The sequence below is a fragment of the Astyanax mexicanus genome, chromosome 8 (assembly GCF_023375975.1).
Source record: "Astyanax mexicanus isolate ESR-SI-001 chromosome 8, AstMex3_surface, whole genome shotgun sequence".
NCBI lineage: Eukaryota > Metazoa > Chordata > Actinopteri > Characiformes > Acestrorhamphidae > Astyanax > Astyanax mexicanus.
Genome location: NC_064415.1, coordinates 52721504 through 52739984, shown reverse-complemented (window position 1 = coordinate 52739984; position 18481 = coordinate 52721504). Strand labels below are relative to the sequence as shown.

The window sequence follows — 18481 nt, the reverse complement described above, 5'->3', positions numbered from 1 at the left end:
GAGGAGGATGGCTTGCTAGGCCTAAGTGAATATGAAAAGACTGGATGACACAGCATTTCTCTGAGCAATAGTATGGGATGTTGGATATGTTGTGTAATAAGGCATCAAAGGAAGGGTTCAACCAAAAAAAAAAAAAAATTGCTGACGACTAACAATGAACAAAAGCCAAAAGCATCAAGTATGTCTTAACTTATATAACTAATAGCTACAAGGTGTCTCAAAAGTAAAGAATCAACCATATCAAATGAATGAAGTTTGACAGATCAGCCTGTTAGGCCATGTCAATGAAAGGCAGCCATCTTGAATTCTGCTCAGCAGTTTTTTAAATGGGAAGGTACTAGTGTGACACATCAAACTGGTAGAGAATAGACCACTGAAGTCGTGTCGTCATTTTGTAGTCGGTGCCATGTTGTTTATGCCCATATTTGGGGTTCCGTGTCTAAGAGGTTCAGACATATGGAAAATTTTAATGGTCTTTTTTTAAATAAATATGTTCAGAAGGGTTGTAATTAGAAAAATGCTAGCTTTAAGCTAATGCTTAAACGGACGTCACAGAACAGTGGCTGGAAATCCAGTTAACTATGGTCTTAAATTGTCTTAAATTTACTATATATTTGCTGTAGGTATGTAATTGCAGTGAGCCAGCTAATATTACTGGAGAGAGAACTAACTGGTGATGCTGAGCAGTGTAGCCTCTGTGTTACAGCTTTAAAAGGTAGATAATAAGAGAAAGTGGATCTCAGTTCAGGAGCAGCGCTTCCCCTGTGGCTTTAGTATTTATTTACTATCCAAATAATCCACTAACAAATAACTAATCAAGTAACTATCTGCCCTTTAGAACCACAGAGCTAACCCAGCTAACTTAAGAGGCATAGTCTAAAAATACTTAATGTAAAAAAAAGCGTGTGTTTTTTCCCACTGAAACATATTATAAGGACAGATCTTACCGTGGCTTAATGTACTGAAACAACAAGCCAGAAGCACCAAACTAGAGAGGGAAGTTAGTTCATTAGTTGGATCAGCTGTGTGTAATATGCTGTAAACTTACGGCCAGAGTTTTCGCTGGTGTTGCGCCGAAAAGAGTCCCCTGCTGATCTCTGCAGTTCACTGTGCTGGAGCATTAGCTTAAAGCTAGCATTTTTCTCATTACGACTCTTAAACGATCTCGTAATTCAAAGGATCCAGTGATGTTTAGGAGTAAAATGTACACAGAATAAAACGTACAGGGTTCTGAACATATTTAATGACTACAGAATGTGATAGAGGAGAGTTTTTGAAGTCTGGAGTAAGAGTGGAGAGACACACAGTCCAAGCTGCTTGAGATCTAGTGTGAGATGCACTAGTATGCACTAGTATATTTATATCCATAGCTCTGAAGATAATGCCACGACCCTCACAATACCCTGGCTGAAACATCATTAGCAGTACATGCAATAAAGCCTGAGAATCTCATAGAACTAGAAGCCTTTTGTGAGGAAGAATGCACAAATAAATATCTCTCAAACAAGAAGTGAAAGACTCTGAAAGCTGTTTTTATTCATATTTTTTTTCATATGATTAAATTTGTTATTTATCAGAGGTTACTACAATTGATTCTGACTGTCTGTAGGAACAACAGCAGCATTGCGAGCTTCGCTGTGACGGCGGCGACATGCGAAGACGCCAGCCTGATGCCTCCCGTCTTTGTCCTCAGCCTGATTTGCATCTGGTGAAAGCTCCGCAGATTCTGTAGAGTTTTATTCAAAATCCAAATCTCATTACAACTCTATCATGTAGTCATTAAAGCGCGAGAGCAGCCAGGCGTGGAGCACCACTCGCCTGATCCGAGAAAACGCCAGCTTAAGGGCGGTCGCTGGAGGAAGCCTCAGACGCAGCCCCGCGTAATCGAGAGGAGATAAGCGTGCGAAAGGGTGTCGTATTGACAGGGGCTGGGTGTAATTTTCTGCCGCCGCCGCGCAGGTCGATCATGCGAGCACGGACGGCGGCGACGCTGATTGGCCCGGCGCCTGGAATGCATGTCAAGGGTGATCAGAGGTGACGAGGGAGCCTGTTAGCTTCGGTTTCACACTGTATACACACTCATTGGTGTGCTCCAGATCAATGAGAGGCATGATTCATGCAAACATATCTTTGGCTATCGATCGGCAGCAACACATGCCGATTAATGGGCCATCGCATTACGTCTTTACCAATATTGCCATTGATTTCTTCTTTTTCATCCTCAGCGGTATGTCCAACCTGGCTGTGAATCAATGGCATCATTTCAACGATGTTGCTCTTCTTAGAATTCAGAGCCCGTCGTGACTCCAGCACTTGCCCTATCTAACTGTCATCCGGAAAGAAGTCAAAGGCACAATTCCCAGGATAAATGGGATAAAGGGATACATTTCCAATGGGAGGAACCCAACAGGTGGGGGGAAAAAGGCCTGGACATTTCTAGTCCTGGGATGGATTTGGATGTAGGTTTCCATTCAATAGAGAATCATTTACTTGGATTCAGTTCAGTTGGATGTTAGTTGAACAGCAGTTGAGCATCAATGAGGCCATCAAATGGACCATCCAAGTAAAGTGTTCCCGGTAATTCTGGTGAATGAGACTGGCCTTGATGGTCATGCTTGTAAACCAGCTTGACCAAGATGATGTTGATCAGCCACCTAGGTCATCTTGGTCATACCATTCAATGGCATTGGTCATACTCTTCAGTCCTGTTGGGTAACAAGCTTGGTCATACTGATCAACTGCCTTGGAGATCACACTAGTAAACCAACTTTGAACCATCAAAATCAAACAAAACTTGCCGTATTCTGGTCAATAGCTATGCTAGTCAATCAGTTAACTCGTTTGACCAGCTTGAGCCATTGGCCATTGGCCATGCTGTGTGTTTTATTCCAGTGGAGCAGAGGGTAATTGGGTAATTTGCAGCAGGCTGGCCTAATTGACCAGTCCTGAAGGACCTAATAGCCCCTGTTTAGTAAACACCCGAGCAGGGGTGGAACAGTATGCAGGAGGCATCGGTATGAATGCGACCCATCTTACGATCCATTAGCCCTTGGCCATGGTAGAGACGAAGAGTGAGAGACAGGAAAACAAAGCAGAGCCATAACACTCTCCAGACTCTAGACTCTCTCGCGCTCTCTCTCTCTCTCGCTCTCTCGCTCTCTCACTTTCATTTGCTCGCTCACTCACTCACTCTTGCTTTCAGTAAAGAAAGGGGGGAGAAGGTAAAGAGACAGGGGTGAGGAAGATTGCAAAATCAATAGGACTAAATGGAGTTGCAGCGGAAGCCATTGAATGTTCCCTCAGTGTACTGATGAGACTGCATTTAGTCGAAAAGCCCGACAGCCAACACCTCTCTCTCTCTCCTTTCCTCCCTTTCTCTCTCTTTTTTCTCCCTCTCTCTCAGCACTCTCCCTGTTTCCCGTAAAATATTTCTCCTGTGATAGAGTGAAGCCATTTAGCTGGATCAATGTCAGGCTCTTAATGGGATGCAATGCTTCAACTTCCCTGTGCAACATGCTGGGGGCGGAGACTGGGTGTCAATCAAAATAGAAATTCTCACAAATACAAAAGAATCTTCAGCCACGTTGACACCTAACAGTCCCCTGGTCCCTCCCTAACGTAGAAATCAACTGTGGAGCAGGACACACACAAAACAAGTAAGATATTACAATGAAATGCCAACTGTCATAGGATAAAAAAATAGCATCATGTTTCTATATGTACAGGAGTTGGACAATGAATGTGAAACACCTGGTTTTAGACCACTATTTAATGTCCCGACGGACAGTTCTGATTGAAACAGCCGTGGTTTTATGTTTTTTTTGATACAATCTGGGTTAGCACCCAAACATCCCTTTTAGACAGCTTCCTCCCCTTGCATCCACAGTTAATACTGTTGGATGTGGTTGGTCCTTCTTGGTGGTATGCTGACATTACCCTGGATACCGTGGCTCTTGATACATCACAAAGACTTGCTGTCTTGGTCACAGATGCACCAGCAAGACGTGCACCAACAATTTGTCCTCTTTTGAACTCTGGTATGTCACCCATAATGTTGTGTGCTTTGCAATTTTTTGAGCAAAACTGTGCTCTTACCCTGCTAATGGAACCAACCTTCACACTCTGCTCTTACTGGTGCAATAATGTGCAATTAATGAAGATTGTCCACCAGGATGCTCAAAATTTAGCCATGAAACCTCCCACACTAAAATGACAGGTGTTTCAGTTTCATTGTCCAACCACTGTATGTAGTAAATTTACTAAATATGCATTTTTGTAGTGTATGTATATATTTTATGAGATATAATTAACTATAGATGAGAAATGGTTGTTAGTTTTATGCTTATTTTAAATGCATAATTTATGCATTTAACAACCGCACAAAAAGAACAGCCTTCATAAAGGATTTCAATTTTAACTTAAAGTTGCCCTCCAGCTCCAGAGGTGGCTGATTAACAGCCCCACCTGGGTAAGGTGATAAGGAGAGAAAGCACATGCAGGTAAATGTGTCTTTCTCCTGAGGGCAATCGCAAGTTGGATGTGCTGTGAGATCAAAACGAGCAAGATTTGCTGTCAGTGAGAGGAGTCACTATAAGAGAGCATCTGCAGGTATGAGGAAATTCAATTTGGACCTATTTAAAACTTTTTAATAGCACTTAGGAGACAAAAGAACAGACTGCATTCACAATAACAAGATGGCAAAGGGCACAAACTAAAATGTGTAACATTTTATTTGAAGAATCATTAAATAGGGGCTTTATAAAACATCCATAAATATTATGCATTGAATAAAACACTGCCTTTTAGCTTTGATTTTGGCTTAATGCATTAACTGTTAACTGCCATTGTTTCGATACGCTTTTGCAATGTCTCAAAATTTTATTTCAATCCAGTGTTGCTGGATTAATTTTTCACCAAGATCTTGCAGCAGCATGAATGATGGTAGAGTCTGACCACTGCACAAAGCAGCTCTTCTCCATCCAGCACATCCCAAAGATTCTCAATGAGGTTAAGGTCTGGACTCTGTGGTGAACTCTCTCTCAATCCATGTGTGAAAATGATGATCTCATGCTCCCTGAACCCTGAACTCTTTCACAATTCCAGCCCCAATTGTCCAATTCCTGGCATTGCCATCTTGGAATATGCCCGTTCCATCAGGGAAGAAAAAAATCTTATTCCATTGATCCAGGAATAAGCTGGTCTATATTCAGTATATTCAGGTAGTCAGCTGACCTCATTCTTTCAGCACATACTGTTGCTGAACCTGGACCTGCAGACCAACTGCAGCATCAACCCCAGATCAACTGCTTAAATATATCCATGCCAATGGGTGTGGTGTTCTTGAAGTGAGGTGTGTTCAGGTACATTTCTGCCACATTGCTACAGTATCTTGGCGATGGAAAACACAGGTGCACCACTGACTGAATACAACCTAGACAGACGTCAACATCAGTCAAATGTTCATTGCTATCTTGGCAACACTGGCATGCCCCCACTTTTGTGTTACACACAAAAGGACAAACCCAACTTTTCCAATAGAATACAACAATAGAATACACAGAATACACACACACACACACAAAAAATCATTGCTATGAATGCGTGAGTCCGTTTTTTTTTTTTTTTTTTTGATGAGAAGCTCACAAGCACTGGAGCGTTAAAATACCAATGCACCAAATGAAATGGCAAGTGACATGCTGATTGGTTTATTTCGCCATTATTGGTATATTACGCCAAAACATAGCCATAATTAATTACAAGAATGAGTGCATGCCTTTCGCACGCATTTCCTGCCACGTAAGCTGTACTTTTCCCGACGTTGTGATAGCAAAAACACAATCATGCGTCCTAAATCACTTAGTTATGACCATACGAGAAGCCATGATGGTCCTAGTTGATTATTATGAAGCTGAGCCCTAAAGGCGAAACCACTGATAGAGCTCACTTGGCTTTGTCTCACCATAAATGATAGAAAAATGGACAATATTCCATTCCATATCCATTACATTACTACTACAGTGCAGAGCCTCAATTCTGAAAGCATTATCATATATAGTGTGTAGATGAACCTTTTATAAAGCTTTAATGGCCTATGCCTGATTTCCCAGTTGGTTGTTTAGCAACAGTGGAGATATACGCTAATGGCTAGCGTTCACAATTAGACTGTACACTAAATTATCATAAGGGACCAGGGAATTAAGTAGATTCAGATGAATCAAAAGCAGGAAATGGTCATTATCCCCCCCAACATGACGAGAACCATTACATTAAAACTACTAACAAGCGGAGGGAACATGAACATGAAAACATGGCGCATTAAAAATGATATATGTCGGCCTGTTTAAACTAAGAATTTAGCAGAACATAACCATCCACATGGAGATAAGCATAACATTAAAACAGATAGCATATGGAATAAATAATATTGGTCATATATTGATTATTTAGTCACAATGTACAACCCTGACAAGGGGTAGATTTTATATATATATATATATATATATATATATATATATATATATATATATATATATATATATATATATATATATATATATATAATCTACCCCTTGTCCGGGTTCTACTTTGTGACTAAATAATCAATATATGACCAATATTATTTATATAATCAGGAACCACAGCAATGCCATACCAAACAACATGGACACCATAGCAACCAGCCAAGAATCAGCACTGCAATCACACTTGTAGTTTCTGCAGTTACTGAAATTTGGTAACAATGTGCTCAATGATAGCAAATCCTTCAGTCACCTTAGCAACCACCTAGCAATACCTTAGCAACTACCTAGCAGTCACTTAGAAACACCATGGAAACCACCACGAACACCATAGCAATACCTCAACGGCAACCTAGCCACGAATCAACACTGCAATCACACTTGCACACTTTTCTGCAGGTACTGAAATTTGGTAACAATATGCTCAACCCTAGCTAATCCTTCAGTCACCTTAGCAACCACCAAACAGAAACACCAAACTTAGAAACACCATGGAAACCGTAGCAACCAGCCAAGAATCAGCACTGCAATCACACTTGCAGTTTCTGCAGGTACTAAAATTTGGTAACAATATGCTCAACGATAGCAACCACTTAGAAACACCGTATAAACCACCGTGGACACCATAGCAACATCGACAGTAGCTACCATCTACAAAAGGCTTAGCAACACCATAGCAACCACCATTCTGGGCACCATTCTGCAGGAACTGCAGTCTAGTTAACAATATGTTCAGCAATATCTACAGCTTCAGTCTATGTGCATGTTGACGCTGCTTTTGGTGTATTTTTGTTGTATTTCTGCAGGTGAAAGAAGTAGGCAGCAGAGAACAGAGAGCTGGTGGGTAGAAGGAGAGTCCTGTAGCTTTGACAGGTGTCTGCGTTTCCGACGTCAGAGGTTGTTTACTTTGCCTCCCGCACCCATTACCTGGCTGGACCGCGGCCGGCCACGGGAAAAAAAACAGGGCGCCGCTATCGTTTTGAAGAGAGCTCATTTTCCTTTTGACCTGTAACGAACTACCAGTAGCCTGCAGGCAAACCGCGCCGGCTCCCGCTGTGAGGCTGGACTTTGTTTGCTGCAGCGATCAGTCAGACACACCGGCTCTTTGTTTTTTCTCTCTCAGCCAGATACCGGCAGCCGTTCACAATTACCTGCGCACGAGTATACACAGCCTAAAGCACGGCCATACAGCACAAATACAATTTCACGTTAATATGGTTTTATAATGCACGGTAATATTGCAGTTTTGCTTTTAAGGTCTATAGGCACTATACGGTCAATATGCTTTTACACCATATAAAAAAAAAAAGGTAACGATGAATAAAACAATTCAAATGATCCAAAAGACTACAGTATATGATACACTACACTGAAATCAAGGGAGAATATTTAAAGGAGAAATCCAGTGTAAAATGGACTTGGGGTATAATTAAGCATAATAATGATTACAAGCTTTTGTCGAATAGCCCACCTCAGTGTACCCCCAGCATTTCAAAATACACCGTTTTTAGCCGATGCTCCCAACAGGCTTACAATGCTAGTGATAGGGGCATAGGGTCATCCATAAAAATAAATGGCTATTTTAACAATATTAATAAACTCAGGATTAGCCAGCAGACTTTGTCTGAAGGAAGGATCTTTACCTTCTGTTCATGGCAAGTCAGCATATAAAAGAGCTCAGCTCACAATGCTGGCTTCTGTTCTCCACACTGCCTGGTTAAGTTGTCATTTAGCACAAGCTAACAGAAACATCTTAAATGTGCATTAAACATGGTGGTTCCAATCTTTCCAGTCTGTCCAATCTGGATTTGATGTTGGTTTAAATGTCCAAAATTTCCAATCTGGATTTGATGCTGGTTCAAAAATCCAAATTACCACTGTAGATTTGATGCTGGTTTAAATGTACAAACCCTTCAAACTGGATTTGAGGCTGGTTCAAAAGTCCAATCTTTTCAAACTAGATTTGATGCTGGGCTAAAAAAATCCCGTCTTTCCAAACTGTATTTGATGCTGTTTCAAAAATCCAAATTACCACTCTAGATGTGATGCTGGTTCAAAACTCCAAACTTTCCAATCTGGATTTGATGCTAGTTCAAAAACTCAATGTTTCCAATCTGGATTCAATGCTGGTTCAAAAAAACAATGTTTCCAATCTGGATTTGACGCTGGTTCAAAAATCAAATTTTTCTAAACTAGATTTGATGCTGGATTAAAAAAAACAAATTACCAATTTACATTTAATGCTGGTTCAAAAGTCCAAATTTTCCAATCTGGATTTGATGCTGGTTCAAAAGTCCAAATTACCACTTTAGATGTAATACTGGTTTAAATGTCCAAAATTTTCAATCTGGATTTAATGCTGGTTCATAAATCCAATCGTTCCAAACTAGAGTTGATGCTGGATTAAAAAAAATCCAGTTTTTCTGCACTGGATTTGATGCTGGTTCCAAAGTCTAATCTTTCCAAACTGTATTTGATGCTGTTTTAAAAGTCAAAATTACCACTCTAGATTTGATGCTGGTTCAAAAATCCAAATTTTCCTAAGTGGATTTGACGCTGGTTCAAAAATCCAATGTTTTTAAACTCTGCAGAACCACTAGTTTTATTCTCCATTTGGGAAACATTAGGTAAAAGTCAGCTAGTTTGCTAGTTACCACTGATTCATATTTATTTACCGTACAGTTTATCCTGAGGGCGTAATGAAAGTCACAGAGCAGAAGAGGTTAAATTAGATGTCAATAAAAGTCTTTAGTGAAAAAACACTGTAGCTGTATATAAATTGGCAGTGGTGGAGACTGGACGCAGAGGTAATTTGCAATTGCTGACACAAACACAGGCTCTGGTGGCAGTGGAAACAGATGTTACATCGCCTGTGTGATCAGTCATATTTCTACATCAGGTTGTTCTGAACGCCAGCGTGTGCAGAATATTCCCACATCGGCAGGCGTTTGGAATATGCCCAGCCTGCAAAATCTGAGAACTGATCACTGAGGCACATAAAAGCTCTATTTACTGTAAAAAGCTTTCAGCTAATGACCACGCTGAAGTAAAGGCAACAGCACACCGCTCTGCACCTTCACTCGCTGACCACTGGTCAATTTCTCAGGTGTACTTATCATACAGGTGCACTGTGTATATTCATCACTGCAAACTGTATTCATAAAAGCCTGATTTAGAATGAGAACTATTGAGAAAAATGAGTAAACATCTCTAAATAAGCAGATATTCATCACAATACGCCATAAGCTACAGAAAATATATTATTATTCACTGAATTTGGTCAAAAGCAGCAATTTAAACGTTAATCAATATATCCAGAAAATAAAAAAAGATTTTTATTTTTATTATTTTACCACAAAAACATGATTTTACTATTCAAATTTGATACTCAATTTTTTTTTAACTGGATACGATGCAGGTTTAAAAATCCAAAGTAGATTTGATGCTGGTTCAAAAAATCTTATCTTTCCAAACTGGATTTGATGCTGGTTACAAAATCCAATCATTCTAAAATGCATTTAATGCAGGTTCAAATGTAAAATATTTCTAAACTAGTGCAAAATATAAAATCTGGACCTGGTGCTGGTTCAAAAATCTAATCTTTTCAAACTGGATTTGATGCTGGTTCAAATATCCAATCTTACAACTGAATTAAATGTTGGTTTAAAAAATCCAATCTTTCCGAACTGGATTTGATGCTGGTTCAAAAATCCAATCTTTCCAAACTGGATTTGATGCTGGTTCAAAAATCCAATCTTTCCAAACTGGATTTGATGCTGGTTCCAAAATCTAATCTTTCCAAAATAGATTTGATGCTGGTTCAAAAGTGCAAAATATAGAATTTGGACTTAATGCTGGTTAAAATGTCTAATCTTTCCAAACTGGATTTGATGCTGGTTCAGAAATCCAATCTTTGCAAACTGAATTTGATGCTGGTTCCCATATATAATGTGGATTTGATGCTTGTTCAAAAGTCCAATCTTTCCAAACTGGATTGGATGCTGGTTCAAAAATCTAATCTTTCCAATGTGGATTTGATGCTAGTTCAAAACTCCAAAACATAGAATCTGGACTTGATGCTGGTTCAATCTTTCCAAACTGGATTTGCTGCTGTTTCCAAAGTCTAGTCTTTACAAAATAGATTTGATGCTGGTACAAACGTCCAAAATATAGAATCTGGATTTGATGTCGGTTAAAATGTCCAATCTTTTCAAACTAGATTTGACACTGGTTCCAAAGTCAAATCTTACTAAACTGGATGTGATGCTAGATCAAAAGTCAAGTCTTTCCAAACTGGATTTGATTCTGGTACAAAAGTCTAAAATATAGAATCTGGACCTGGTGCTGGTTCAAAAATCTAATCTTTAAACTGGATTTGATGCTGGTTCAAAAATCCAATCTTTCCAAACTGGATTTGATGCTGGTTCCAAAATCCAAAATATATAATCTGCTCTTGATGCTGGATTTAATGCTGATTTAAAAGTCAAGTGTTTCCAAAGTGGATTTAATGCTGGTTCAAAAGTATAAAATATCAAATCTGGCTGGTTCCAAAGTCCAGTCTTTCCAAGCTGGATTTGATGCTGGCTTAAAAATGTGTCCTTTCCAAACTGAATAAGATACAGTCTTTTCAAATTACATTTAATAGTAGTTCAAAAGTCCAATCATTCCGAAACAGATTTGCTACTGGTTCCAAAGAACACATTTCTAATGTGGATTTGATGTTGGTTCCAAACACAATCTTACCAAACTGGATTTGATGCTAATCGAAAAATCTGAATTGTCCAACCTGGATTTTATGATGGTTTGAAAGAACTTTTTTCTACATTTTTTTGGATTCATTATTCTATCTTGAACACATGCCAGTGTTTTAACAATTGCAAATGTTCTCATTACGAATTATGTAATTTAGCCGCATGTAGCCACACTTTGCAATAAATAAACGGACATATTTGTTTTTATGGACCTTTAACAACAACAACAACATCTGACATATTGACTGACTTTAAGATTAAATACATGAATTCAATTAATTTCACACACAACAAAAACATACTGATCGTTGTTCCATATTAATTAAACCTGCTGTAAAGCTGTGATATGATATCAGCAAGAGACTCAACAAGGGTAAGGCTATAAGCTCATGCTAGCTAGACGTCCAGATGGAGAAATGAAGTGATATAGCTTCTAGAATCTTGAGATTTCAGTTGTGAATGTTGACAAGTCTCTGTGCTCCAGGTCTATCATCTGCGTCTGTTATTTCCAGGATGTTTTGCTGACGTTCTCATGAGCTTCTGTGGAAGTCAGTGAGGGTGCATGTAGAGGACCAGCACTCCATGGTATCAGTGATGTTTGGAGTGGTGTGAAAGGTGTGTGAACGAGTGAGCGAGTGTGTGCGTGAGTGAGTGTGTGTGTGAGTGTGTGTGGAGACTGCAGTAGAAAATCAGTGCAGGAGAGGGGCTATCATTACATGTGCTGAAAGAGGTCATTGCTGCAGAGAGCTTTTCATTCTGATTACAGATGTCTCACCATAGCCCTGTGTTCTCCACAGTGGGAGATGAGAGGCATGATAAGAGACACACACACACACACACACACCCGCACACACACACACCCCTTAACCATGAACCATGAGTGAGTCAGAAGATCCTGGAGAGATCCTAGGAGAAAAATAAAAATACACCAACAGAGATGAACCACGGCTGGCCCTGGTGGAAACCAATCAAGGGCAGCACCGCGTTCCTCCCTCGTCCAATCAAATCAATGCGTGCAAAAAAGTCACAGGATTGAATCAGTTACGGATTACAAGCCATATGTGAATAAACGCCCGATAAATACAGACGAGCCATTAGCAAACAGGCCATCATTCCACCCACTAATCTCCCAGCCAGCTACATCCAAATTCTGCATGTTTACAGATGACTAAAAATGACTAAAAATGTTTACAGATTAATAAATAAGAGACCAGTTAAAAATGATGAGTTTATTTGATTTTACCAAATTAAAAAACCTCTGGAATATAATCAAGGGGAAGAAAGATGAACTGCTTGAATTTTTGCACCAGGAGTAAAGCAGCATAAAGTTATCCAAAAGCAGCGAGTAAGACTGGTGGAGGAGAACATGAATATTGATTTCTGAACTCTTAAAACTTTATGAATATGATCTTGCTTTTTTTGCATTATTTGAGGTCTGAAAGCTCTGCATCTTTTCTGTTATTTCAGCCATTTCTTATTCTCATTCTGCAAATATATGCTCGTAATGACAATATTTTTATTTGCAATCTGAGAGAAATGTTGTCCGTAGTTTATAGAATAAAACCACAATGTTCCTTTTACTCAAACATAAACCTATAAATAGCGAAATCTGAGAAACCGATTCAGAAACTGAAGTGGCCTCTTCATTTTTTCAGAGCTGTGTATGGGCTCTATTGTACACCTGGCGCAAGGTGTGTCGCGATGCTCATTACTATCTTATACCCTGTCAACAAGGCGGAGTTTGGGAATCAGTTGAAGTTTAGGAAAATATATCTACACTGATGACATATTGATCATATTGAACATTTTCTGATTCAAAAATCCAATCTTTCCAGACTGGATTTGATGCTGGTTCCAAAGTCCAATCTTTCTAAATTGTATTAGATGCTGGTTTAAAAATCCATAATATAAAATCTGGACTTGATTATGGTTTCAATGTCAAAAATATAGAAACTGGATTTGATGCTAGTTCAAAAGAACAGTCTTTCCAAACTGGATTTGATGCTGCTCCGAAAATTCAATATTTCCAAATTGGGTTTAATGCTGGTTCAAAAATTCAATCTTTCCAAATTGGGTTTAATGCTGGTTCAAAAATCCAATCTTTCTAAACTGGATTTGATGCTGGTTCCAAAGTCAAATCTTTCTAAACTGGATGTGATGCTGGTTCAATAGTTCGATCTTTCCAAATTGGATTCGATGCTGGTTCAAAAATCCAATCTTTCTAAACTGGATTTGATGCTGGTTCCAAAGTCAAATCTTTCTAAACTGGATGTGATGCTGGTTCAATAGTTCGATCTTTCCAAACTGGATTTTATGCTGGTTCAAAAGTACAATCTTTCCAAACTGGACTTGATACTGGTTCCAAAGTCCAAAATATATAATCTGACCTTGATGCTGGTTCCAAAGTCCCAAACACAGGATCTGAATTTGATGCTGGTTCAAAAATCCATTATTTCAAAAGTGGATTTAATTCTGGTTCAAAAATCCAGTCTTTCCAAACTGGATTTGATACTAGTTAGAAAGTCCAAAATATGGAATCTGGATTTGATGCTGGTTTGAAAGTCCAATCATCATAAACTGGGTTTGATGCTGATTTGAAAGTCCACTATATAGAATCTGGACTTGATGCTGATTTAGACGTACAGTCTTTCCAAACTGGATTAAATGTTGGTTCAAAAATCCAATCTTTCTAAACTGGATTTGATGCTGATTCAAAAGTACAGTCTTTCCAAACTAGATTAAATGTTGGTTCAAAAATCCAATCTTTCCCATCTGGATTAAATGTTGGTTCAAAAATCCAATCTTTCCAAACTGCATTTGATGGTTTAAAAGTTCAGAAGTCTGGTCTGGAAGTGTGGTGTGTTCAGGTAAGTTTCTGGTGCGCACCTGACTGAAATGAACCTAGACAACAGTCAATTGTCAGAGTCCTTTCCTATAGGTGCACCCGGCACATGCACACCACCCCCATCCCCCCCTCATTAAAAAATACACACACAGACACACTGCAGGGTGCAAAACCCAACATTTAACTCAACGATAAACAGAACAAAGAATAAAATAACATTGCTGTAAATGCACTTGCACTGTTAAGATATGAAAGTGCCAAAGTCAGAGCTCACCTGCATTTTAAAGGCCTTTTAAACTAGCACACTGACTGGTTTATTTCACGTTACGTTCAAACCACAATTAGTACGCGCCTTTTGTGCATTTCAAGATACCAAAGACAAACTGACACACCCTAAATCAAACTGCGCAATCTGCAACTGACCACTAAAATAGGGTCCTATATCTTATTAAGGGCATCGTTTTTTTTTTTTTTTGTAATTAATTAACTAATAAATAGAAATGAATGCATTAATTTTACAGCCCTAAATAAAACAGAATAGGAAAAAGAAGGTACGTAATTGTTTATAAGAAAGTCTAAAAAGGTTCTCCCTCCTCCTGTAAAATGGAAGAAAAAAAAATCTGCTGACAATAGTGAACCACAACTGGACTTAAAAGAAATTAATCAAACAGCAACGCCAAGCCAGACTCTTCTAAAACACGCTTTTTTAAGAATCCAGCATCCAGCAAAATTTACATCGTCTAGCCACGTACACCCAACAAGCCAAACTCCGCCCCCCCCTCCGGTTTCCTCCCCGTCACAGCTAGTCTGCAGTGCAGTGGAGCACCTGAGGCCTGGCTCACCTGCTCCAGCTTCCAGTGGAACTCAGCCGGCCTGAATGTGTCCATCTGCGTGAAGTCCCTCCGCAGCAGGAAGACCAGCCGGCAGTTGTGAACGTACAGTGAGTAATGGTGCCTGTTCATCTCTGCCAAAGCAGAAAAAAGAAACACATCAGCAAATACATACTTTATACATCTATCACACTGTGACGTGACACTCTAATAATATACAGCTCTGCAAAAAAATTAGAGAGCACTTAAAAATTCTGAGTTTATTAGATTTTACCAAATTGAAAACCTCTGGAATATAATTAAGAGAACGAAGATGGATGATCACAAGCCATCAAACCAAACCAAGCTGAACTGCTTGAATATTTGCACCAGGAGTAAAGCAGCATAAAGTTATCCAAAAGCAGTGTGTAAGACTGGTGGAGGAGAACATGCCGAGATGCATAAAAAACTGTGATTAAAAACCACCAGGATTATTCCACCAAATATTGATTTCCGAACTCTTGAAACTTTGTGAATATGAACTTGTTTTCTTTGCATTATTTGAGGTCTGATTCCAAATAAAAACATCATCATTTAGAGCATTTATTTGCAGAATATGGGAAATGGCTGAAATACCAAAAAAAGAAGTATATTTGGTGGAATAACCCTGGTTTTTAATTACGGTTATCATGCATCTTGGCATGAACTCCTCCACCAGTCTTACACACTGCTTCTGGATAACTTTATGCCTGCACTCCTGGTGCAAAAATTCAAGCAGTTCAGCTTGATCAGGATTGATGGCTTGGGATCATCCATCTTCATCTTGATTATATTCAATTTGGTAAAATCAAAGAAACTCATCAATTTTTAATTGGTCTCGTATTGTTTTCCAGAGCTGTATAACATACAGTAGATGCATTACACACAGAGTGATCTATTTAAAAATATATATATATTTATTTATTGTTGATGATTATGGCTTACAGCCAATGAAAACGCAACAAGCCCTGCTGGAAAATGAAATCTGCACCATAATAAAAGTCTTTACTGTATTAACACCATACCTAATGTATAAAACTCTCCAGCACTGAGCTGTGGAGCAGAGGAACTGTGTTCTCTGGATTAAGAGAGCTCTATCCTATAATTTAGAGATTTCTGATACTTTTAAGTTGTGGAGTTGGGGAATACTTCACTAACACTCTCGAGAATCTATGAAAAAGCCTTTTTTTAGACAGTAGAGAGAGTAACTTCAACAAAAGCAGTGACCAGTTGTGCTCTCTCAGGGCTCCTGCAGCTGATGGCAAGCTGCATGACCAGGATTCAAACCAGCGAATCTCCCAATCATAGTGGCAACACTTTAGAGCACTGGATCACGTGGTGCACCATCACTCGCCCTATTCCTGACCATGCATCCATAAAGGTTAGATCAGAGATGCTTTAGAAATGTTTCAGATTTTTTTTTTTTCAAGTAAAAAAAACGTGTTTTGGTGAGCAAACATCATCAGTTATGCATGGATTTGAGTTCGTTTATTGACAACGGAATAAATTGCATGAATAAATCATCAAGAGGTTTCAAAGATGTATTTTTTCAAACGCTTGAGTTTATTTAAGGGTTTATTCTGAATGGAGTGCAGGTGAAGATGGTGAATAAGGTGAATAAGGTGATGTAGGATAAGGTGACGTAATTCCCTAAGGGTTGGGTTAACTCTTTGAACTCTAGGCTGTTTTGGTGTGTTTTTCTTCGTTTTTGTTTTCAGTTCCTTTTTCAGGTCTTATAACACAGTAATTATATCAGACAGACACATGCCCTGATCTCTTTTACTCCAGAAGACATACGGCTGCTCAAAAATATCATCATTTAAAATGTAAAAGGAAGCAGAATAGTTATATTTTCCTGGAACTGATCATGTTTTGCTCAAAATTTTACCAAGTGCCTGTTTTTTTTTTTTATTATTATTATTTTACTTATTTTTTGAATGTATAGACTTTAAATATATTCACACCTAAGATATATTTTTAAAAATGCTTATATTAGAGTGTTTATGAGTTGAAAGCATAAGAACATTGATGATATATAGTTCATTACATGCCTTATTAATTATTACTTTGACAAAATACATGGAGAAACAGCATCAGACAAAGTTATTTTTCTTGATAATCAATAATCACACCTCTAGGATACATGTAGATTAACTTATTAAAAACCTGACACTCAGAGCAGCCTATGCCTTTCAGTATTTTGAGGATCAGGACACACAAAGAAAACTACAGTATATACAAAAATGTCAACTTTTTAGTCTAAATCAATTATTAAAAACGTTTAGTGCAAATATAACTACTTAGTAAAAATGTGCAAGTAAAATAAAAACTATATATAAGTAGTGCGCACACCATACCTAGCTTTAGTTTGAGTAAAGCAGGTAGTTTCACACTTTTTCTGTGGACACTTTTGAGTCTGATATTTACTGATATTATTGTGTTTGAAGCACTAAAGGATGGATCTCAATGGGTTTCTTGTAGATTTAGCTTTACCACACTGGGATGTGATCACTATTTTTAGAAAGAGTAAGTTCCACCCTTTCTAACCATATATGGATTATGTTTATGTGTGAAGGGATTCCTGAGTAATTAAGCTGAGAATACAAAGTGCGATTTTGGACGTAAAATCCATCCGTAGGGTTCTAAGGGTTAAAGCACATATATATATATATATATAAGTGAAACAAATAAAACTGTCAAAGGCAAAAGTGTGGTATGACTGTCAGCCACTAAAAAAAAAAGAAGCAGTAGAAAATATCTAAAATCTAACCAGCTGTCACTCCCCTCCCTTAATGGCTCTAATGGGTTCCGAGCAGTAAAGCTGTTGCTCTGGCCTTATGGGTGTGTTAATGCTGTTCCGTGCGTTAAGTGATATTGACGTGTGCCACTTCGCATTACGCCTCCGAGCGTGGTCAGAACACTCTGTTACCTGTCAACAGCTGCCTTCTCGATTTTTTTTTTTTTCAACCCAATTTTCTTCTGATTGATCAAAGTGATCCAAATACACAGGTCTGTTTTTAGACATGTCAGGACATGTGATCCTGAGGCTGAAAATAAATTTGGTCTATTTTGGTCTGTGCAAGAATCCATACATAGAGTTTAAACCAAACAAATTGCAGAGATCACTGCAAAACTTGGCATGCAATCATGTTTAAGCCACTAGAAAAAGGCTTTTCGAGGCTAAATCTGGTAGTGTTCCTCTTGGTGAGAGATTGTTGACCTTGTTTTTAAGATTTATTTATATTTTTCTCCCATTTTTCTCCCCAATTTAGCCAGGTCAATTGACCCACCCATTCAGCTGCTTTTGGATAGTGTTGCAACAACACCAGGAGGGTGAAGACTAGCACACACCTCCTCCGATACATGTGAAGTCATCCACTGCCCCTTTTCCAACTGCTGCTGATGCAAGCGAATCGGTCCCGATAGCTATCAGCTCACAGATGTCTTGTGCTGATCAACATCACCATAGGAATGAGGGGGAAAAAAAAGCGCCATCCACCCACCCAGATAGAGCAAGGC

The 18481-nt window shown here is 38.7% G+C and overlaps 1 protein-coding gene across 1 annotated transcript in view; it reads right to left on the bottom strand.

Annotated features, from left to right (window-relative positions):
* Nucleotides 1–18481, bottom strand: part of clstn2a (calsyntenin 2a) — a 384778-nt gene that overhangs the window by 71424 nt on the left and 294873 nt on the right. Inside the window, exon 8 of the mRNA XM_022677952.2 lies at nt 14957–15078. Coding sequence (XP_022533673.2) covers nt 14957–15078 — 122 coding nt within the window. The remainder of the gene's footprint in view (nt 1–14956; nt 15079–18481) is intronic.